At 42.3% G+C, this 23,544-nt stretch overlaps 1 protein-coding gene and 5 long non-coding RNA genes across 6 annotated transcripts in view; all 6 read left to right on the plus strand.

Annotated features, from left to right (window-relative positions):
* Positions 1-94: 94 nt before the first annotated feature.
* LOC144094638 (uncharacterized) lies at positions 95-681 on the plus strand. Its single transcript, XR_013306533.1, has 3 exons — positions 95-176; positions 343-429; positions 597-681. It is a non-coding gene; the product is annotated as an uncharacterized LOC144094638 (long non-coding RNA).
* Positions 682-2,372: 1,691 nt separating this feature from the next.
* On the plus strand, positions 2,373-2,966 carry LOC144094637 (uncharacterized). Its single transcript, XR_013306532.1, has 3 exons — positions 2,373-2,460; positions 2,628-2,714; positions 2,882-2,966. It is a non-coding gene; the product is annotated as an uncharacterized LOC144094637 (long non-coding RNA).
* A 935-nt stretch (positions 2,967-3,901) lies between these two features.
* Positions 3,902-5,509, plus strand: LOC144094639 (uncharacterized). The gene is made up of 4 exons (XR_013306534.1): positions 3,902-3,983; positions 4,151-4,237; positions 4,405-4,491; positions 5,419-5,509. It is a non-coding gene; the product is annotated as an uncharacterized LOC144094639 (long non-coding RNA).
* Positions 5,510-6,432: 923 nt separating this feature from the next.
* Positions 6,433-8,042, plus strand: LOC144136572 (uncharacterized). The gene is made up of 3 exons (XR_013315636.1): positions 6,433-6,520; positions 6,688-6,774; positions 7,956-8,042. It is a non-coding gene; the product is annotated as an uncharacterized LOC144136572 (long non-coding RNA).
* Positions 8,043-8,466: 424 nt separating this feature from the next.
* On the plus strand, positions 8,467-9,052 carry LOC144136571 (uncharacterized). The gene is made up of 3 exons (XR_013315635.1): positions 8,467-8,548; positions 8,715-8,801; positions 8,962-9,052. It is a non-coding gene; the product is annotated as an uncharacterized LOC144136571 (long non-coding RNA).
* A 1,437-nt stretch (positions 9,053-10,489) lies between these two features.
* LOC144136568 (uncharacterized) overlaps positions 10,490-23,544 on the plus strand; it is a 73,566-nt gene continuing 60,511 nt past the window's right edge. Inside the window, exons 1-10 of the mRNA XM_077668975.1 lie at positions 10,490-10,571; positions 10,739-10,825; positions 10,951-11,037; positions 11,208-11,294; positions 11,461-11,547; positions 11,714-11,800; positions 11,967-12,053; positions 12,220-12,306; positions 15,137-15,265; positions 22,931-23,044. Of these exons, the coding sequence (XP_077525101.1) occupies positions 15,145-15,265; positions 22,931-23,044 (235 nt within the window). The 5' untranslated portion in view covers positions 10,490-10,571; positions 10,739-10,825; positions 10,951-11,037; ... (4 more) ...; positions 12,220-12,306; positions 15,137-15,144. The remainder of the gene's footprint in view (positions 10,572-10,738; positions 10,826-10,950; positions 11,038-11,207; positions 11,295-11,460; positions 11,548-11,713; positions 11,801-11,966; positions 12,054-12,219; positions 12,307-15,136; positions 15,266-22,930; positions 23,045-23,544) is intronic.

Consider the following 23,544-nt stretch of genomic DNA (forward strand, 5'->3'; position numbering starts at 1 on the left):
TTCACACCATGATCAGAACTAAATTTTGTAGTAAGCTTATCTTCATTAGGAAAACACACGAACTGTTTATTTTTGCGCCTTTTTCACAGATAAATGCTCAGAAGACGAAAAGAAGAACGCAAGCTGCAAGGCAAACGAAAAATGCACATTCCATCTAGACCAACCAACATGTGTGGGTAAGCACTTAAAGCGACAAACGCTATCCAGTATTCAAATATATAAACTTTCTTATACCGTTATCATCACATGCTAAATTCATATCATGATGAGAACTAAATTTTGTTTAAGCTTATCTTCATTAGGAAAACACACGAACTGTTTATTTTTGCGCCTTTTTCACAGATAAGTGCTCAGAAGACGAAAAGAAGAACGCAAGCTGCAAGGCAAACGAAAAATGCACATTCCATCTAGACCAACCGACATGCGTGGGTAAGCACTTAAAGCGACAAACGCTATCCAGTATTCAAATCTATAAACTTTCTTATACCGTTATCATCACATGCTAAATTCACTTCATGATCAGAACTAAATTTTGTTGTAAGCTTATCTTCATTAGGAAAACACACGAACTGTTTATTTTTGCGCCCTTTTCACAGATAAATGCTCAGAAGACGAAAAGAAGAACGCAAGCTGCAAGGCAAACGAAAAATGCACATTCCATCTAGACCAACCAACATGCGTGGGTAAGCACTTAAAGCGACAAACGCTATCCAGTATTCAAATCTATAAACTTTCTTATACCGTTATCATCACATGCTAAAATCACATCATGATCAGAACTAAATTTTGTTGTAAGCTTATCTTCATTAGGAAAACACACGAACTGTTTATTTTTGCGCCCTTTTCACAGATAAATGCTCAGAAGACGAAAAGAAGAACGCAAGCTGCAAGGCAAACGAAAAATGCACATTCCATCTAGACCAACCAACATGCGTGGGTAAGCACTTAAAGCGACAAACGCTATCCAGTATTCAAATCTATAAACTTTCTTATACCGTTATCATCACATGCTAAAATCACATCATGATCAGAACTAAATTTTGTTGTAAGCTTATCTTCATTAGGAAAACACACAAAGTGTTTATTTTTGCGTCTTTTTCACAGATATTTGCTCAGAAGACGAAAAGAAGAACGCAAGCTGCAAGGCAAACGAAAAATGCACATTCCATCTAGACCAACCAACATGCGTGGGTAAGCACTTAAAGCGACAAACGCTATCCAGTATTCAAATCTATAAACTTTCTTATACCGTTATCATCACATGCTAAAATCACATCATGATCAGAACTAAATTTTGTTGTAAGCTTATCTTCATTAGGAAAACACACGAACTGTTTATTTTTGCGCCCTTTTCACAGATAAATGCTCAGAAGACGAAAAGAAGAACGCAAGCTGCAAGGCAAACGAAAAATGCACATTCCATCTAGACCAACCAACATGCGTGGGTAAGCACTTAAAGCGACAAACGCTATCCAGTATTCAAATCTATAAACTTTCTTATACCGTTATCATCACATGCTAAAATCACATCATGATCAGAACTAAATTTTGTTGTAAGCTTATCTTCATTAGGAAAACACACGAACTGTTTATTTTTGCGCCCTTTTCACAGATAAATGCTCAGAAGACGAAAAGAAGAACGCAAGCTGCAAGGCAAACGAAAAATGCACATTCCATCTAGACCAACCAACATGCGTGGGTAAGCACTTAAAGCGACAAACGCTATCCAGTATTCAAATCTATAAACTTTCTTATACCGTTATCATCACATGCTAAATTCACATCATGATCAGAACTAAATTTTATTTAAGCTTATCTTCATTAGGAAAACACACAAAGTGTTTATTTTTGCGTCTTTTTCACAGATATTTGCTCAGAAGACGAAAAGAAGAACGCAAGCTGCAAGGCAAACGAAAAATGCACATTCCATCTAGACCAACCAACATGCGTGGGTAAGCACTTAAAGCGACAAACGCTATCCAGTATTCAAATCTATAAACTTTCTTATACCGTTATCATCACATGCTAAATTCACATCATGATCAGAACTAAATTTTGTTGTAAGCTTATCTTCATTAGGAAAACACACGAACTGTTTATTTTTGCGCCTTTTTCACAGATAAATGCTCAGAAGACGAAAAGAAGAACGCAAGCTGCAAGGCAAACGAAAAATGCACATTCCATCTAGACCAACCAACATGCGTGGGTAAGCACTTAAAGCGACAAACGCTATCCAGTATTCAAATCTATAAACTTTCTTATACCGTTATCATCACATGCTAAAATCACATCATGATCAGAACTAAATTTTGTAGTAAGCTTATCTTCATTAGGAAAACACACCAACTGTTTATTTTTGCGCCTTTTTCACAGATAAATGCTCAGAAGACGAAAAGAAGAACGCAAGCTGCAAGGCAAACGAAAAATGCACATTCCATCTACACCAAACAACATGTGTGGGTAAGCACTTAAATCGACAAATGCTATCCAGTATTCAAATCTATAAACTTTCTTATACCGTTATCATCACATACTAAATTCACATCATGATCAGAACTAAATTTTGTTGTAAGGTTATCTTCATTAGGAAAACACACGAACTGTTTATTTTTGCGCCTTTTTCACAGATAAATGCTCAGAAGACGAAAAGAAGAACGCAAGCTGCAACTCAAACGAAAAATGCACATTCCATCTAGACCAACCGACATGCGTGGGTAAGCACTTAAAGCGACAAACGCTATCCAGTATTCAAATCTATAAACTTTCTTATACCGTTATCATCACATGCTAAATTCACTTCATGATCAGAACTAAATTTTGTTGTAAGCTTATCTTCATTAGGAAAACACACGAACTGTTTATTTTTGCGCCCTTTTCACAGATAAATGCTCAGAAGACGAAAAGAAGAACGCAAGCTGCAAGGCAAACGAAAAATGCACATTCCATCTAGACCAACCAACATGCGTGGGTAAGCACTTAAAGCGACAAACGCTATCCAGTATTCAAATCTATAAACTTTCTTATACCGTTATCATCACATGCTAAAATCACATCATGATCAGAACTAAATTTTGTTGTAAGCTTATCTTCATTAGGAAAACACACGAACTGTTTATTTTTGCGCCCTTTTCACAGATAAATGCTCAGAAGACGAAAAGAAGAACGCAAGCTGCAAGGCAAACGAAAAATGCACATTCCATCTAGACCAACCAACATGCGTGGGTAAGCACTTAAAGCGACAAACGCTATCCAGTATTCAAATCTATAAACTTTCTTATACCGTTATCATCACATGCTAAATTCACATCATGATCAGAACTAAATTTTATTTAAGCTTATCTTCATTAGGAAAACACACAAAGTGTTTATTTTTGCGTCTTTTTCACAGATATTTGCTCAGAAGACGAAAAGAAGAACGCAAGCTGCAAGGCAAACGAAAAATGCACATTCCATCTAGACCAACCAACATGCGTGGGTAAGCACTTAAAGCGACAAACGCTATCCAGTATTCAAATCTATAAACTTTCTTATACCGTTATCATCACATGCTAAATTCACATCATGATCAGAACTAAATTTTGTTGTAAGCTTATCTTCATTAGGAAAACACACGAACTGTTTATTTTTGCGCCTTTTTCACAGATAAATGCTCAGAAGACGAAAAGAAGAACGCAAGCTGCAAGGCAAACGAAAAATGCACATTCCATCTAGACCAACCAACATGCGTGGGTAAGCACTTAAAGCGACAAACGCTATCCAGTATTCAAATCTATAAACTTTCTTATACCGTTATCATCACATGCTAAAATCACATCATGATCAGAACTAAATTTTGTAGTAAGCTTATCTTCATTAGGAAAACACACCAACTGTTTATTTTTGCGCCTTTTTCACAGATAAATGCTCAGAAGACGAAAAGAAGAACGCAAGCTGCAAGGCAAACGAAAAATGCACATTCCATCTACACCAAACAACATGTGTGGGTAAGCACTTAAATCGACAAATGCTATCCAGTATTCAAATCTATAAACTTTCTTATACCGTTATCATCACATACTAAATTCACATCATGATCAGAACTAAATTTTGTTGTAAGGTTATCTTCATTAGGAAAACACACGAACTGTTTATTTTTGCGCCTTTTTCACAGATAAATGCTCAGAAGACGAAAAGAAGAACGCAAGCTGCAACTCAAACGAAAAATGCACATTCCAACTAGACCAACCAACATGCGTGGGTAAGCACTTAAAGCGACAAACGCTATCCAGTATTTAAATCTATAAACTTTCTTATACCGTTATCATCACATGCTAAATTCACATCATGATCAGAACTAAATTTTGTTGTAAGCTTATCTTCATTAGGAAAACACACGAACTGTTTATTTTCGCGCCTTTTTCACAGATAAATGCTCAGAAGACGAAAAGAAGAACGCAAGCTGCAACTCAAACGAAAAATGCACATTCCAACTAGACCAACCAACATGCGTGGGTAAGCACTTAAAGCAACAACCGCTATCCAGTATTTAAATCTATAAACTTTCTTATACCGTTATCATCACATGCTAAATTCACATCATGATCAGAACTAAATTTTGTTGTAAGCTTATCTTCATTAGGAAAACACACGAACTGTTTATTTTCGCGCCTTTTTCACAGATAAATGCTCAGAAGACGAAAAGAAGAACGCAAGCTGCAAGGCAAACGAAAAATGCACATTCCATCTAGACCAACCAACATGCGTGGGTAAGCACTTAAAGCGACAAACGCTATCCAGTATTCAAATCTATAAACTTTCTTATACCGTTATCATCACATGCTAAATTCATATCATGATGAGAACTAAATTTTGTTTAAGCTTATCTTCATTAGGAAAACACACGAACTGTTTATTTTTGCGCCCTTTTCACAGATAAATGCTCAGAAGACGAAAAGAAGAACGCAAGCTGCAAGGCAAACGAAAAATGCACATTCCATCTAGACCAACCAACATGCGTGGGTAAGCACTTAAAGCGACAAACGCTATAAAGTATTCAAATCTATAAACTTTCTTATACCGTTATCATCACATGCTAAATTCACATCATGATCAGATATAAATTTTGTTGTAAGCTTATCTTCATTAGGAAAACACACGAACTGTTTATTTTTGCGCCCTTTTCACAGATAAATGCTCAGAAGACGAAAAGAAGAACGCAAGCTGCAAGGCAAACGAAAAATGCACATTCCATCTAGACCAACCAACATGCGTGGGTAAGCACTTAAAGCGACAAACGCTATAAAGTATTCAAATCTATAAACTTTCTTATACCGTTATCATCACATTCTAAATTCATTTCATGATCAGAACTAAATTTTGTTTAAGCTTATCTTCATTAGGAAAACACACGAACTGTTTATTTTTGCGCCTTTTTCACAGATAAATGCTCAGAAGACGAAAAGAAGTACGCAAGCTGCAAGGCAAACGAAAAATGCACATTCCATCTAGACCAACCAACATGCGTGGGTAAGCACTTAAAGCGACAAACGCTATCCAGTATTCAAATCTATAAACTTTCTTATACCGTTATCATCACATACTAAATTCACATCATGATCAGAACTAAATTTTGTTGTAAGCTTATCTTCATTAGGAAAACACACGAACTGTTTATTTTTGCGCCCTTTTCACAGATAAATGCTCAGAAGACGAAAAGAAGAACGCAAGCTGCAAGGCAAACGAAAAATGCACATTCCATCTAGACCAACCAACATGCGTGGGTAAGCACTTAAAGCGACAAACGCTATAAAGTATTCAAATCTATAAACTTTCTTATACCGTTATCATCACATTCTAAATTCATTTCATGATCAGAACTAAATTTTGTTTAAGCTTATCTTCATTAGGAAAACACACGAACTGTTTATTTTTGCGCCCTTTTCACAGATAAATGCTCAGAAGACGAAAAGAAGTACGCAAGCTGCAAGGCAAACGAAAAATGCACATTCCATCTAGACCAACCAACATGCGTGGGTAAGCACTTAAAGCGACAAACGCTATCCAGTATTCAAATCTATAAACTTTCTTATACCGTTATCATCACATACTAAATTCACATCATGATCAGAACTAAATTTTGTTGTAAGCTTATCTTCATTAGGAAAACACACGAACTGTTTATTTTTGCGCCCTTTTCACAGATAAATGCTCAGAAGACGAAAAGAAGAACGCAAGCTGCAAGGCAAACGAAAAATGCACATTCCATCTAGACCAACCAACATGCGTGGGTAAGCACTTAAAGCGACAAACGCTATAAAGTATTCAAATCTATAAACTTTCTTATACCGTTATCATCACATGCTAAATTCACATCATGATCAGATATAAATTTTGTTGTAAGCTTATCTTCATTAGGAAAACACACGAACTGTTTATTTTTGCGCCTTTTTCACAGATAAATGCTCAGAAGACGAAAAGAAGAACGCAAGCTGCACGGCAAACGAAAAATGCACATTCCATCTAGACCAACCAACATGCGTGGGTAAGCACTTAAAGCGACAAACGCTATAAAGTATTCAAATCTATAAACTTTCTTATACCGTTATCATCACATGCTAAATTCACATCATGATCAGATATAAATTTTGTTGTAAGCTTATCTTCATTAGGAAAACACACGAACTGTTTATTTTTGCGCCTTTTTCACAGATAAATGCTCAGAAGACGAAAAGAAGAACGCAAGCTGCACGGCAAACGAAAAATGCACATTCCAACTAGACCAACCAACATGCGTGGGTAAGCACTTAAAGCAACAACCGCTATCCAGTATTTAAATCTATAAACTTTCTTATACCGTTATCATCACATGCTAAATTCACATCATGATCAGAACTAAATTTTGTTGTAAGCTTATCTTCATTAGGAAAACACACGAACTGTTTATTTTCGCGCCTTTTTCACAGATAAATGCTCAGAAGACGAAAAGAAGAACGCAAGCTGCAAGGCAAACGAAAAATGCACATTCCATCTAGACCAACCAACATGCGTGGGTAAGCACTTAAAGCGACAAACGCTATCCAGTATTCAAATCTATAAACTTTCTTATACCGTTATCATCACATGCTAAATTCATATCATGATGAGAACTAAATTTTGTTTAAGCTTATCTTCATTGGGAAAACACACGAACTGTTTATTTTTGCGCCTTTTTCACAGATAAGTGCTCAGAAGACGAAAAGAAGAACGCAAGCTGCAAGGCAAACGAAAAATGCACATTCCATCTAGACCAACCGACATGCGTGGGTAAGCACTTAAAGCGACAAACGCTATCCAGTATTCAAATCTATAAACTTTCTTATACCGTTATCATCACATGCTAAATTCATTTCATGATCAGAACTAAATTTTGTTGTAAGCTTATCTTCATTAGGAAAACACACGAACTGTTTATTTTTGCGCCCTTTTCACAGATAAATGCTCAGAAGACGAAAAGAAGAACGCAAGCTGCAAGGCAAACGAAAAATGCACATTCCATCTAGACCAACCAACATGCGTGGGTAAGCACTTAAAGCGACAAACGCTATCCAGTATTCAAATCTATAAACTTTCTTATACCGTTATCATCACATGCTAAATTCACATCATGATCAGAACTAAATTTTGTTTTAAGCTTATCTTCATTAGGAAAACACACGAACTGTTTATTTTTGCGCCTTGTTCAAAGATAAATGCTCAGAAGACGAAAAGAAGAACGCAAGCTGCAAGGCAAACGAAAAATGCACATTCCATCTAGGCCAACCAACATGCGTGGGTAAGCACTTAAAGCGACAAACGCTATCCAGTATTCAAATCTATAAACTTTCTTATACCGTTATCATCACATGCTAAATTCACATCATGATCACAACTAAATTTAGTTGTAAGCTTATATTAATAGGAAAACACGCGAACTGTTTATTTTTGCGCCTTTCTCACAGATAAATGCTCAGAAGACGAAAAGAAGAACGCAAGCTGCAAGGCAAACGAAAAATGCACATTCCAACTAGACCAACCAACATGCGTGGGTAAGCACTTAAAGCGACAAGCGCTATCCAGTATTCAAATCTATAAACTTTCTTATACCGTTATCATCACATGCTAAATTCATATCATGATGAGAACTGAATTTTGTTTAAGCTTATCTTCATTAGGAAAACACACGAACTGTTTATTTTTGCGCCTTTTTCACAGATAAATGCTCAGAAGACGAAAAGAAGAACGCAAGCTGCAAGGCAAACGAAAAATGCACATTCCATCTAGACCAACCAACATGCGTGGGTAAGCACTTAAAGCGACAAGCGCTATCCAGTATTCAAATCTATAAACTTTCTTATACCGTTATCATCACATGCTAAATTCATATCATGATGAGAACTGAATTTTGTTTAAGCTTATCTTCATTAGGAAAACACACGAACTGTTTATTTTTGCGCCTTTTTCACAGATAAATGCTCAGAAGACGAAAAGAAGAACGCAAGCTGCAAGGCAAACGAAAAATGCACATTCCATCTAGACCAACCAACATGTGTGGGTAAGCACTTAAAGCGACAAACGCTATCCAGTATTCAAATCTATAAACTTTCTTATACCGTTATCATCACATGCTAAATTCACATCATGATCAGAACTAAATTTTGTTTAAGCTTATCGTCATTAGGAAAACACACGAACTGTTTATTTTTGCGCCTTTTTCACAGATAAATGCTCAGAAGACGAAAAGAAGAACGCAAGCTGCAAGGCAAACGAAAAATGCACATTCCATCTAGACCAACCAACATGCGTTGGTAAGCACTTAAAGCGACAAACGCTATCCAGTATTCAAATCTATAAACTTTCTTATACCGCACAAGCTAAATTCACATAATGATCAGAACTAAATTTTGTTGTAAGCTTATCTTCATTAGGAAAACACACGAACTGTTTATTTTTGCGCCTTTTTCACAGATAAATGCTCAGAAGACGAAAAGAATAACGCAAGCTGCAAGGCAAACGAAAAATGCACATTCCATCTAGACCAACCAACATGTGTGGGTAAGCACTTAAAGCGACAAACGCGATCCAGTATTCAAATCTATAAACTTTCTTATACCGTTATCATCACATACTAAATTCACATCATGATCAGAACTAAATTTTGTTGTAAGCTTATCTTCATTAGGAAAACACACGAACTGTTCATTTTTGCGCCTTTTTCACAGATAAATGCTCAGAAGACGAAAAGAAGAACGCAAGCTGCAAGGCAAACGAAAAATGCACATTCCATCTAGACCAACCAACATGCGTGGGTAAGCACTTAAAGCGACAAACGCTATCCAGTATTCAAATCTATAAACTTTCTTATACCGTTATCATCACATGCTAAATTCACTTCATGATCAGAACAAAATTTTGTTGTAAGCTTATCTTCATTAGGAAAACACACGAACTGTTTATTTTTGCGCCTTTTTCACAGATAAATGCTCAGAAGACGAAAAGAAGAACGCAAGCTGCAAGGCAAACGAAAAATGCACATTCCATCTAGACCAACCAACATGCGTGGGTAAGCACTTAAAGCGACAAACGCTATCCAGTATTTAAATCTATATACTTTCTTATACCGTTATCATCACATGCTAAATTCACATCATGATCAGAACTAAATTTTGTTGTAAGCTTATCTTCATTAGGAAAACACACGAACTGTTTATTTTTGCGCCTTTTTTACAGATAAATGCTCAGAAGACGAAAAGAAGAACGCAAGCTGCAAGGCAAACGAAAAATGCACATTCCATCTAGACCAACCAACATGCGTGGGTAAGCACTTAAAGCGACAAACGCTATACAGTATTCAAATCTATAAACTTTCTTATACCGTTATCATCACATGCTAAATTCACATCATGATCAGAACTAAATTTTGTTTTAAGCTTATCTTCATTAGGAAAACACACGAACTGTTTATTTTTGCGCCTTTTTCACAGATAAATGCTCAGAAGACGAAAAGAAGAACGCAAGCTGCAAGGCAAACGAAAAATGCACATTCCAACTAGACCAACCAACATGCGTGGGTAAGCACTTAAAGCAACAAACGCTATCCAGTATTTAAATCTATATACTTTCTTATACCGTTATCATCACATGCTAAATTCACATCATGATCAGAACTAAATTTTGTTGTAAGCTTATCTTCATTAGGAAAACACACGAACTGTTTATTTTTGCGCCTTTTTTACAGATAAATGCTCAGAAGACGAAAAGAAGAACGCAAGCTGCAAGGCAAACGAAAAATGCACATTCCATCTAGACCAACCAACATGCGTGGGTAAGCACTTAAAGCGACAAACGCTATCCAGTATTAAATCTATAAATTTTCTTATACCGTTATCATCACATGCTAAATTCACTTCATGATCAGAACTAAATTTTGTTGTAAGCTTAACTTCATTAGGAAAACACACGAACTGTTTATTTTTGCGCCTTTTTCACAGATAAATGCTCAGAAGACGAAAAGAAGAACGCAAGCTGCAAGGCAAACGAAAAATGTACATTCCATCTAGACCAACCAACATGCGTGGGTAAGCACTTAAAGCGACAAACGCTATACAGTATTCAAATCTATAAACTTTCTTATACCGTTATCATCACATGCTAAATTCACATCATGATCAGACCTAAATTTTGTTTTAAGCTTATCTTCATTAGGAAAACACAAGAACTGTTTATTTTTGCGCCTTTTTCACAGGTAAATGCTCAGAAGACGAAAAGAAGAACGCAAGCTGCAAGGCAAACGAAAAATGCACATTCCACCTAGGCCAACCAACATGCGTGGGTAAGCATTTTCAGCGAGAAACGCTATCCAGTATTTAAATCCTCATAAGAAGTAAATTCGGTTGTAAGCTTCTCATCTTGATTAGAAAAACACACGAACTTTTTATATTTGCACCTTTTTCACAGCTGAATGCTCAGAAGACGAAAAGAAGAAAGCAAGCTGCAAGGCAAACGAAAAATGCACATTCCATCTAGACCAACCAACTTGCCTGGGTAAGCATTTACAGCGACAAACGCTATCCAGTATTCAAATCTACCATATTTCTTATACCGTCGTCATCACATGCTTAATTCACATCGCGACCGGAACTAAATTTTGTTGTAATTTTCTCATCTTGATTAGAAAAGCACACGAACCGTTTATTTTTGCACCTTTTTCACAGCTGAATGTTCAGAAGACGAAAGGAAGACCGCAAGCTGCAAGGGAAACGAAAAATGCACATTCCAACTAGGACAACCAAAATGCACGGGTAAGCAGCTACAGCGACAAACGTTACCTATTATTTAAATCTACCGTCTTATACCGTCGTCACCAACTGCTAAATTCACATCATGACCAAAACTAAATTCTGTTGTAAGCTTATCATCTTGGTTAGAAAAAGAAAAGCACTGTTTATTTTTGCACCTTTTTCATAGCTGAATGCTCAGAAGATGAAAAGAAGACCGCAAGCTGCAAGGCAAACGAAAAATGCACATTCCACGTAGGACAACCAAAATGCACGGGTAAGCAGCTACAGCGACAAACGTTACCTATTATTTAAATCTACCGTCTTATACCGTCGTCACCAACTGCTAAATTCACATCATGACCAGAACTAAATTCTGTTGTAAGCTTATCATCTTGGTTAGAAAAACAAAAGCACTGTTTATTTTTGCACCTTTTTCATAGCTGAATGCTCAGAAGATGAAAAGAAGACCGCAAGCTGCAAGGCAAACGAAAAATGCACATTCCACCTAGGACAACCAAAATGCACGGGTAAGCAGCTACAGCGACAAACGTTACCTATTATTTAAATCTACCGTCTTATACCGTCGTCACCAACTGCTAAATTCACATCATGACCAGAACTAAATTCTGTTGTAAGCTTATCATCTTGGTTAGAAAAACAAAAGCACTGTTTATGTTTGCACCTTTTTCATAGCTGAATGCTCAGAAGATGAAAAGAAGACCGCAAGCTGCAAGGCAAACGAAAAATGCACATTTCAATTAAGCCAACCAACATGCGTGGGTATTTACAGCGACAAACGCTATCCAGTATTCAAATTTTTAATCTTTCTTATACTATCGTCATCACCTGCTAAATTCACATCATGACCACAACTAAATTCTGTTGTAAGCTTATCATCTTGGTTAGAAAAGCAAAAGCCCTGTTTATTTTTGCACGTTTTTCACAGCTGAATGCTCAGAAGATGACAAGAAGACCGCAAGCTGCAAGGCAAACGAAAAATGCGCATTCCACTTAGGCCAACCAACATGCGTGGGTAAGTTTTTACAGCGACAAACGCTATCGTGGGCCACCTTGCACAGGATGCAGCAGGAGACGCAGGTCGTGGCCTCGACTGCCTTGTGGGCCTTGCTGCAGTGGTGGCAGAGGGCGAACTTGAGCTTCGTACAGACGTACGCATGGTGGCCTGGAACTTGGAAGTTCGTGCATGCCTCGGCTTTTGAGTGGAATGAGTGACATCGGTAGATCCCGCAGTTAAAGACGATGGTGCTGGGTAGGGTGGTGGTTACGACGAAGGTGATGAAGATGAATTTTTAACGCCCCATCTGGCGCGCTTCGGCGATGGCGTAGGGGTGTTGACATTCATTGATTGGAGGTCTTGTACTATTCCTTCCTGAATTTGGGAGTCCACGGCGTTATATATGATGCCGCGGAGGGCGTTGTTGGGTGCGGCTATGTAGGCACACAGTGGATAAGAAATGGGACCCAGGCGGAGTTCCGAGACCTGGAGATAGAGACGAGCGCGCGGCTCAGATGGGGTGCTCACAGTGAGGGAGTAGTTGTACGGCTTGATCCCTACATGGTCGGCAGTGCGGGCGGTGGCGTAGTCGATGTTGGCAAGGGCGCAGAAGGTTTGTAGCATGGCTCCGTTGGCGGTAGTGTGGAGGTCCAGCCCCCTCCTGGTCTGAAGACGATTTTGAAGTCCTCCGCTGGGAGGCGACGGAGGGGAGCGTGACGACATAAAGTGGCAGTACAGGAGGTGGTGTTGGATGGTGGAGGAGATGTCGATGCGTTCGAGGCAGGCGATGGGGAACGGTGGGCTGGTGTGCCGCGGCTGCATGGTGTGCATTCACGGCACGTACTCAGCATGAGTCGGCTGCAAGCTCGCCAGGGGTAATGGAGACGCCTTCAACTTGGTATTCTATGTTGGCGGCTTGGAGGTCTGCGAACGTGTCCGCAGCCGGGCAGCGATTGCCACAGATGTGGCGAAGAACGCAGCACAGCGCCACGCGCTGGGCTTATCGCGTCGGCGGCGTGGTGCAGCAGAAAATGGTCCAAAATACAAGTGGACGGAATCTTGCTCCGAAGGTGTAAAACGGGTCTTCCCACCATCACGAATGCGTTGGTTAAGTTTCTTGAAGAAAGAATGAGGAATTCCGGTGGAATGGAGTCGAGAAGCACGGAGCCCATGCGAGGCACGTCCGTTCAGCTCCGCGTTCGTGTATCGAGTCCCTCTTGGCGTCAACACGCAACGGTGGAAGTGCGAGGCGGCGGAGTCGGCGGCGGTCGCGGTGGCAGCGCAGCTGTGATGTCATGCGCGGCGCACCTGCGGCGAAACTCGCGCTTGCGTACTAAGAGCAGATGGCCAAGACAGGCGAAATCGCTCCGGAAAGTGTAGTGTAGCTTTCGCTACAATCCCATAACGCAGATGACGACCATTTTCTCTAGGGATGCGAGGGAAGTCCACCCCCCCAGAAAGCTCCTGCCATATCCCCCGGCTGACAGCTGGGAAAAGACGATACGAAGTGAAGACAAACAAGTACAAGCCAATATCGAGTATTGCATACTCGAGCTCGCCAATTCATGGAGGCCGCCTGTGGCTAAAGTGGGCTAACGACGACGGAAAAGCCTAATAAAATTTATTCCGCCTCCCTCCGGTGTCTACCGACATATGCGAAACAATTATTGCACCATATCATTTCCTCAAAAACCAATTCTCCAATGCTTTCGCATTAATAAGCATTGCATGTCGCATTGCATTCCCGAGCTGGAAGTGGTAGCAAAAAAATTTTTTTCCATTATTTGTTTTTTAGAACATGTCGAAGGGGGGGGGGGGCGAAGCTAAAGGCGTAACAACGCCTGACGGGGCCTCGGCCCCCCAATGCAAATTCATCACACAAAAAATTAATTACTACACTTCGGCAAGCAGCATTGCATATTGTGAGCCAAACAAATTTTGGGTCATCAGAAAAGGAAAATAAACAAACAAAATCACATGAAAAACACATATGCAAATGCACATTCACTGATTAGAACTTATGTTCTACAAAATGAATTAAAAAAAACAAAAAACAAAAACAAAACAAAAAAAGCAGACAACAACGGAAGTGGCAAAGCTTTTGCGCCAGGAACGAAAAATAAAGCAAAAAAATTGTTTGAATTGGTTTTCGAGGAAAGTAAATGACGCAGTAACTGTCTTGAATAACTCGGTGTACACCCGAACCGCGCCTTAAGGGAAAGGATAAATGAGGAAGGGAACGAAGAAAGGAAGAAAGTAATTTCGACCTGGGATCTTTAACCTGCACTATCACACGCCACCCGGGCGGCTTTTGCGTTTCACCTCCATCGAAGCTCGGCCGCAGCGTTGTTTCGAACCCGAGTACTGCGGCTCAATAGAGAACTCGTGTGAATATTAGCTGACCTAGCAAACGCTTCATATCAGCTAATATGCCCTCGGTTTTGGACATACAATGAGTTCTATAATTTACATACTTTTCCACCTCCTATTTCATAGAATATACACCAAATGTTTTTGCGCTATACACTGCATTCATGACCTCACTGGCAAGCTGCCTTTTGCGATAACTCATTTACTCGTGTTAGCGTTAATGTCATAAGAATTTACCGTAATCTAACGATGCAACTCCAGCAAAATTTGCCTTATGTCAAATCTTAGATGCTGGCCATAATATATGCTGGAAAACAACGTTTCGTTATTACAAGAGAGGGCTTGTTTTAGTTCTGTGATTGGGTATTATCTTAGATACATGACTATGCTGTAGAAAGTCTCTTTTTACTAACTGCTTCGCGTTTATTTACTTGGATTATCATGCACTTTCTACTTTTACGTTTATACACCAATGCAGATTCGTGCATGGCATATGGAGATCGAATTTGTGGAAAAGGAACGAATTGTAAAGCCCTCCCAAATGGTGGCTTTCAATGTGTATGCCAAGATGAAGAATATTTCGACCTTGTGGCACGAAAATGTCTTCGTAAGTATTGCGCTGGAATTCCCGTGCTTCTTTCTTCCCTTTCCTGCATTTGCATCATCTGGCTCATGACCTTATGACATTATTAAGTAGGACGCCCTGGAACAATCACGATTATGCTCATCAATGCCTGTTATGCTGCATTTTGTTGTCAGCATTTTTAAGACCTTACATCGAAAGTTTGATGTCGATTAAAATGGGCAAAGCCTACACCAGCACACATTCTCAACCGATAACCCAGCCACCGTCGCACAACCGCCACCGCCAAGTTGCTGTTATAACTTCAGAGCCCGCAGTGCAACACACGCTGAAGAGGGCGCGCTTGCTCTCGCGACCTCACATTCCGATTCAAAATACGTAATCACCGACTAGCGAGGGACCTGTTGCAACCTCTAACAATGCTGGACTCCCCTCCTAGCCTATCGAATCTACCTATATTGCATACAGGATACGGACCCCGCACACCGTTACCTTATATGGGCCCCTGCTAATTAGGGGTTGCCAGGAAACGAAGCAGCAGAAGCAGCTGCCCGCACGCTCTCTCCCCGGGCTGTATTCTCCTTACCGCCCGATCAGGAACCTGATTTTAATCCGGCCTATACCTTCAAACATATTAAGACATACTACTAAGATAGTCATCGCCTTTACCCCCGCCTATGTAAAGGCCTCAAGAAAGCGGGTGAGCGGCTCTTTCTGTGCCTTCTTACCAATAGATTGCTGTGCCCTGCAGCCCTAAAACATTTTGACCACTCATTTAGCGGCAGCTGCCCGCACTCCAGAGCGGTGTCTTCGGACACCTATCACATGGTCTGGGCCTGCCCTTTCAACCCGGCTATTCGCCCCTTCCCCAACCAAACCCGGGAGGACTGGCAGGAGACCCTGCTCGGCTGCCACAACGTTTACAGGCCCAACAAGCTTTAGTCTGGCGCGTTCAGGCGGCGGCCACCGCCACTGGGGTCCTAAACTAGGAACCTCCACCTAGTGCTTGCAAGGACCGGTCGCTTACGGGCTGATCCAAGCATGCTGCTGTCCCTTGTATAAAAAGATTGGCAGTGGTTTCGCTCTGGTTAAACATGGAGTGACGCGATAGCTACAGATGGCCGAGTGGAACTTAGTCACGTGACCAACCACGTGACGAACCACGTGATCAGCCACGGCGCCGCGCCCCCGGCAGCTGCTCCGCACCACGTGACCAACCACGCGACAGCGTGGCGGCGCAGCCACAGGGTGGCGGCGCCGGCACGCTCAAGGCTCGAAATGCTACCGTAATGTAGCTATCGCTACAAAAAAAAAAGTTGGCGGTGGTTTAGCTCTGGTTAAACCTGGAGTGACGCGACACCTACAGCTGGCCAAGTGGACTTGGTCCCGTAACGAACCACGTGATCAGCCACGGCGCCGCGCCGCCGGCAGCTGCTCCGCACCACTTGACAGCGTGGCGGCGCCGCCACGCTGAAGGCTCGAAATCCTACCTTAATGTAGCTATCGCTACAATAAACTGCCCCGCTGGCCGCTCCCTTGGCCGTGAATTCGCTGGTGGTGATGATAGAACCTTTTTTTTCATTTTCTCTTTAAATTTTTAAGGAAAATTTTTGCCCTTATTTTTTTTATTTTTCATTGGCTTCAGCCTGTTATACGAAAGTGACACAGGCATAGCCATTTTTGTTGTTCTCTTTTCTAAGCCTAACCATAACATATGTCCCTTGTATAGCTTAATAAATGTTTTCACCACCACCACAACAACTGCCGAGTTACCTTTTTATTGTGGGAACAAGTTTAAGCAAAGAACTGTTTGCTGCGGAAGCCTTCGTTTGCCTGTCTCCTCATCGACACCGCAACATGACATCTGGTGGAGCTGCTTGGTAGCGTTCATGTTCCACTCACTCCTGGCCGTCTTCATTGGGCCATGGTATACTTGAGAGCAGTGCATCAGGCGAGCCACCAGATACAAGGTCGCGACACAAAGTTTTCGTCTTGCCTAGAAAAGAAAGTTTGAAGACTCCCCAGTGAGTGTGACTACAACAAATACGGCGCTGGTTTCACAGCAACCAAAGTGACGCCTTGTTTTATGACTTCTAAAGGCGAACACCACGCAGAACTGCTGTAACAGTTTCACCTGGAAGCTTGCTAACAAGGCTGGCAGCACGATATCAAGGCATATCCTTTTTCAATGCAAAGCCGAGTGCGCGCATGGTTTGAGAACTACGCCGAGCACTTGGCAACAAGGGGATACCTACAGAAACATAGGCGTACAGAAAAGGGGTGAAAGGGGACGACAGTGCCCTCTTCCCCAATCGTCGCGAGGGAGGGAACGCAAATTTTGTCCCCTATTTTTTCCTGCTGCCCAGAGACTTGAAGGGGCACTGCCATGAACGTCGGCCCTCCCTTATGGAGAGACCAATGTACGCCCATGCTAAGAAGAGATGTAAAGCAGACTTTCGGTTGCACCCTTCAAAAGGATGCGGACGTTGTCCCCTCCACTGATACGCTTAACATCAAAACGAGACAATGGTCATCTACTTCAAGGAAATGAAGCACTGGAATTACTAAGTTTACAAATTTGCAAAATTTTGCCAAGTATACGTAACAAAATTCTAACGGCGCTGGTTAAACGCATCAGTCAGTTTATACATTAAATAATCAGCCTCCTCATATCCTGTTCTCTCTCTGGTCGCTGCATATTTGTCCCGTTGAACCTCCTCCGTAACGATGTAATATAAAATATTATTGCAGGCGACGGAGTTACGGTTAGTCTGAGCCAGCAGAAAGCGTTTTATCGCGGGTCCCGTACTGTGCCCTATGAGAAAGGTAAGCGTCCAACGCAGCTCGGGTATCATGGATTCAGTCACTGTTGGGTTTGCCAAGAGCATTTAAACTGCCGTCGAAGGGAATGTGCACATACAACTCGAAAGCGGAACCTGCGTCACAACGGGCATTGTCTGTTTTTGGAATAGGCAAGCAAAAGTGCTGCTGTCGAACTTTAGCCAAGAATACCCACATCGTACCAGAAACACGATGGTTGCCTTCCGTGACGAAATCACTGCTATTACGAATACCTTCGTTCCTTACGACGCATCCGCAAGAGACTTCCTGACTTTCGACATTACCACAACTCTGGCGTGGACATACAGGACCAGCTCTGCAGTCTATTTTTAAAATGCTACAGTAGCATTCTTTATTCAAAACATTCAACAAGCAACTATTTCCAAACAACAAATATTCACCGATAAATACTCGTAAACCTATTGCCAAAGCTCATACCAAGTGCCACGTGTAGAACGTGAAGCCACCCAGCGCGTTCAGAAGTGTGAACCGCGCCGCTGCACCGACTGCGCTCAGCAGCAAGTCGCCGACAGCCGGATCGTGGCAGCTTAAAGCGATAACAGCAGCGGGGCAGACTTGCGAATAAGAAAAGATGTACAAGAGCCCAACGCCGGTTTCAACATCAGGCGCCTCGTCCTTTACCTCATCTATGGTCTTGGCTCAAGAACACGCCGTGATGCGCTCTGGTCAGCTGCGGCCACCGCTCGCCGTGGCCCGAAGACTATTTCCCATCTTTATGTAGTAAATTGTGCGATCATCAGTGATCAAAATAAGATATACTCAAAAGAGGTTCCAGTGGAAAGCAATAATCGACATCACGCCCCCACTTTTCAAGCTTCCGACTGGCCTCTCGTTCTCTGAGAGAACAAGGAAACCGTGATGAACCGCGTGGGTGCCCACTTAGGTTGTCAGATGCGAAGGTAATGGTTGCCTACATATTAGTGGCCGACGCCACAGCGAAAAACGATAATGAAGGAGCAAGCATGAACGTGGATGAAATAGATTCACCTTGATGATTTCAGTAACCTTTTGACAACGCGTGCGTCATATGTTGTCGAGACATGTGTTTCTCTAACACGTGGGCACGAATTCCGTGGCACGGCGTCCGTCCCCTATTATTACGCCTAGAAACTCTGCGGAAAATATCATTTCATTCTGTGCGGCTGTAGCAGCGCCTCATGATGTGGGATGTCAATAATATTAAGCGAATTATGATTGAAACAGCAGCGCTCCAAGGTTTCAAATGAGGTAACTCACGATGTCTTGGAACGCAAAGCTACAAAAAGAATTTTAACGGATATCAGGACAGATAGGCAACGTTTGCTTAATATATAAAAAGTATTAGAGGACGCTTGTTCACCGTGTTCCTTGTTCACCTTTAAGAGTGGAACGCGACAGCGTGTTGCAGCACTGCCAGGGAGTACACGGAACGCCATCGCCCACTCGGCGCGACTCCTTGCCCGTTAGACAAATCGCTCTGCTACGTACGGTGAAACGGACGCGCGGAGCGGCAAACCACGTAGAAGCGCTGCCAGGCGCCTTGCCGAAACGCGCGGGACTCAAGTTGCAGTCGTAGTTCGTCGGCACATCGTTCTCGACAAACCAGATGCACGAACGGCAGCATCGTTTCCGCGCCGAACGAACGGGCAGCAAGCCGCAAGCTTCATGATTAACGCGCTTTGAATGTGCGCTGCGTTTTTCGCCGCTCACCGCGTTATTCCTGCGTGCCCGCACGGCCCCACTGCGCCCGAACGTGACGAGCGCGCGCTCGTCACTGACTTTATGAGACGCTGCAGTGGCGCGCCATATGTTGGGGCAGTGGCGAACATTGCGAGGAGGAGGAGGATGGAGTTTTCGCTCACGGGGAGGAGGAATTTTTCGCTCACGGCCTACGCCAACGACACCGGCTTTTTTACCATACGAGCTCCTTAACGCTGTCGCGTTAAAACTCCCCACGTTTTGCTACGGCTACAATGGGACAGTACCCATCCCTACGTCGACGCAGACACCGTCATTATACCCCTGGCCCTCAAGTTTAGAAATAACAATAGTAATGTGAGTGCATGTGCAGCAGACATCAGTAAAAAAACAGTTGAGGTTTTGTGGCCTAAAAGAAGGACAGTGAACTAAACATATAGCATAGAAGGCAGTAAAATTTGCATTTAAAGAAGGGAGAATTTCTAGATAGTACTTTTTCGTAGACAGATTGTTTTGAGAAGTATATAAAAAAAAACAATGTTGATTGCCCCGCGCCAGCCCATTTCTGAGGGGACGCTGTTAAGATGTATAGATTCATCCAGGAAGTTGCCACGAATATCAAGAACGTAGTCCACGAAACCGAGGCTTACAGCTGTAGACTAAAAAAACTTAGTGAGGTTTCACTCTTCTACGCCTATTTATACAGAACGAAAGCTATGTTCCGTTGCTTCGCAAGTCTAGCTTCTCGTTGTTCCTCGGTTTCAGCGGCCCCTTTAGCTCGCGTCCTCTGCAGTACACCTTCTCGGTGAGCTATATCGACTGGATGATCGGACGCGACTTGATGGCGACGCCGAAGAGTTGACACAGTCGATCTGGCGCGCCTCATCCATGACGATACTGGAGGAGAAAGAGAAGAAATTTTTATTTGGCCGGATAGTTATATAGGGCCATTATACAATAGGCTACTGGAATGCCGCCAAGTCAATTTTCTCCGGCACTGCGATGAGAGAGAGCTACCCTCAACCATATACTCTGCGGATGCAAGGACGACTTCCCACCTCCAGAATTAGGGCACCTCCTACTTCCAGACGACTGGAAGATCCTGCTGCGCGGCTCAGACCCGTACATACGTGACTGGATCATCAAGCGCGTCTGTGATGTCGCTAGTAAGCTTAACCTGCTGAAGCTGAAGGAGAAGCCGCCAACGTAGCAACTGTTACACCCTCTCCTAGTCACGTGGTACAACAACGGCAGAGTCGGCGAACGGGCGCAGCGGTGCCTCTGCTTGGCGAGTCAGGTGGCTTGTCTGCGCTCTGGGGCCTCGAGATAAAACGCGCATCAATATTGACCTTAGGAAACATCTGCTAATAGAATTTTGGCTCTAAAATGAAAGCAAAGGATTCATTAGGCGAATAAAGAGCCAGCAAAGCAAAAATATGAAGGCAAAGATTTGTGATAATCAAGAGGCAGCGCAGCGCCGTTCCTTTTTATGCCAGACCAGGTTGCATTTACCGAGGCAATATACAAGAAAGTATGAGTATGGAGACGACATTTGCGTCGAGTGATCAAGCAGTGTCGAAAACATCGCAGGTGCTTTTAAATTAGAGATGTCCGCTGCAGTGGAAAATAAGAGAAGGATAAAATATTTTTGGTGCGAAGGCAAAATGGAAGGTTGCAGGAGCGTCAGAGAAATCAACTATTGTGTGTTACAACTCTGGAAGGGTAGAGTTTAAAGTGTGAAAAACCCGAATAGGATTGAAAGTTTGCCATGTCTGAACTAAAAAAAAACAGAAATTAAGCTCCAAGATGAGGCGCCACTATCAGCATATTGATTCAAACAGCATTTCAACGAACTCCTTTAATCCCTGCCGTTATAATTTTAAACGGTTGGTGCGCCGCGGTGATTCTGTTTAACCATAGAAACTAGCCAGTGCAATGGCGGGAAAACTGGCAGCTGCCAAATTCGCAGCGCGTAGGATGAGTAGACCACCACTATTATTGTGCTTGCGCATCATCTTTATGCAGTCTGCATTCTCATGATTACTAGTGAAAATATCCGCATTGAATTGCGCATTGTTCACTACTGGCGGACAACAGATGGAACTAGTTTGTAATGCCCCGTAAAGCTGGGCTTGAATACTCCCGACTGCAACCTTCTTTTCTTGTTCTTGGAAATGCGGACAACATGCTTCCGACTTGCACTGCGCTTGAATGTAGCCCGTCGATAACGGCGTTGCAAGCATCCTTCAGAGTTAGGAGTGATGTACACCTGGCGGGGAGGCTTTTTGACATTCTTGACTGTACATTTTGTTGATTTCTTTGGGCGCATCATCTAGAGTAACATGCTAGCTTTGTTTAGCTCTTTAGCGGACTTGGACGATCCAGCCACTCCATAAGCCGACTATCAGTTCTGGCTTATGACAAGTCCAGTTTTCCATGTTTTCCGGTCACGCTGCGTCTGGCTTAGGAGAGCAGGGCTCCTCCAAAGCATATTTTGTTGTTTGGAGACAGATGGCATCTTGGGTACAAAATGGCCATTTTGGTACTATTTTGTAACTAAGATGCGTCCGTTGTGTGGTTAGTTCTCCCCATGGCGTTGTGGCAACTGCAGGAACGACTGAACAAACGTTCATTAATGAGGACGAGTATCGACCGTCAGAGGGCCAGCCGGAATTCCTCCATGCCAGATACAGTTCGATGAAAACTGAGAGAAACTTCGCACAGTGAATCAGCGGCTTCTGTGCGGGTCTTTAAATGCAACAGGTGGACACCAGTTGTCCTACCGTTTCATTTAAAGCTACACAATCAAGTAATAATCTTTCACGAGCGCGTTATGTCAAAAAATCTCTTATTACTTAACAGTGCCTCGAAATACTTAGAGAACTATGCACGCTCGGCTGAAAAAGTTTGCAGGATCTGCAATGCGCAGCGCAGCGAAGCAAAAGTGCATTGCGACGACACTGCCTCCCCGGGAGGCCCGTCAGCATCGCTTCGCCCAACAACTCATTGTAGATCCCGTAAACCTGTGCGGCTGACATTACTTGCAAAGCATAGAAAACAAGCCCTCCAAAATTATTTTCTTTCCAAGTTTCAATTAACATGAAATGTACTCCCAGCATGATCCTTACATAATTTATGTTGTATCCTCAGCGTCTAAAAACTGCGAAACTGAAGGGTGTCCTGTCGGCAAATGCGAACTCGACAAAGAGAAGAGTACAAGAAGCTGTGTTTGCAATGCTGAAGGTCTGACTGATGACTGCAAAGGTAAGTCATCTGCTCTAAGATTTTCATTCTTTGCTGCACTGGTACATCCTGTAAAAATAGCTATACACTGTAATCCCACGTCATTGCAGGCCGATCGGGAGCATAATCCGTCCCGCACTGTGCGCTGCAAATGTTCCTCCGTAACCCTAACTGCAGCAGTCGTTTAGTGGCTCTAGCGTTCGGTTGGTGAGCACAAAGACGTGGAATAAAATTGCGGTCAGAGCAATCGCATATTTTTTTCGGAGTCAAAGTACAAAAATGTCCGTTTCCTGTCTAATATTAGTGCACGTTAAAGAAGTCAGGTTGAGATTAATCCGAGCTCTACTACTACCGCGTCTCCCGCAGTCCATGTGTAGTTTTGGGACGTTCAACATAACGTATAATAAATGATGCTCCCAATTGGTCACCGCTGAACAAGCACAAACTTGGTTTGTACGATGCTTGGAATTATTATTATATCTCTGGTTGGCTTTAAAAACACGAAAAAATTTCACAATGTC

This window comes from Amblyomma americanum, chromosome 6 (genome assembly GCF_052857255.1).
Source record: "Amblyomma americanum isolate KBUSLIRL-KWMA chromosome 6, ASM5285725v1, whole genome shotgun sequence".
In the NCBI taxonomy this organism is placed as follows: domain Eukaryota; kingdom Metazoa; phylum Arthropoda; class Arachnida; order Ixodida; family Ixodidae; genus Amblyomma; species Amblyomma americanum.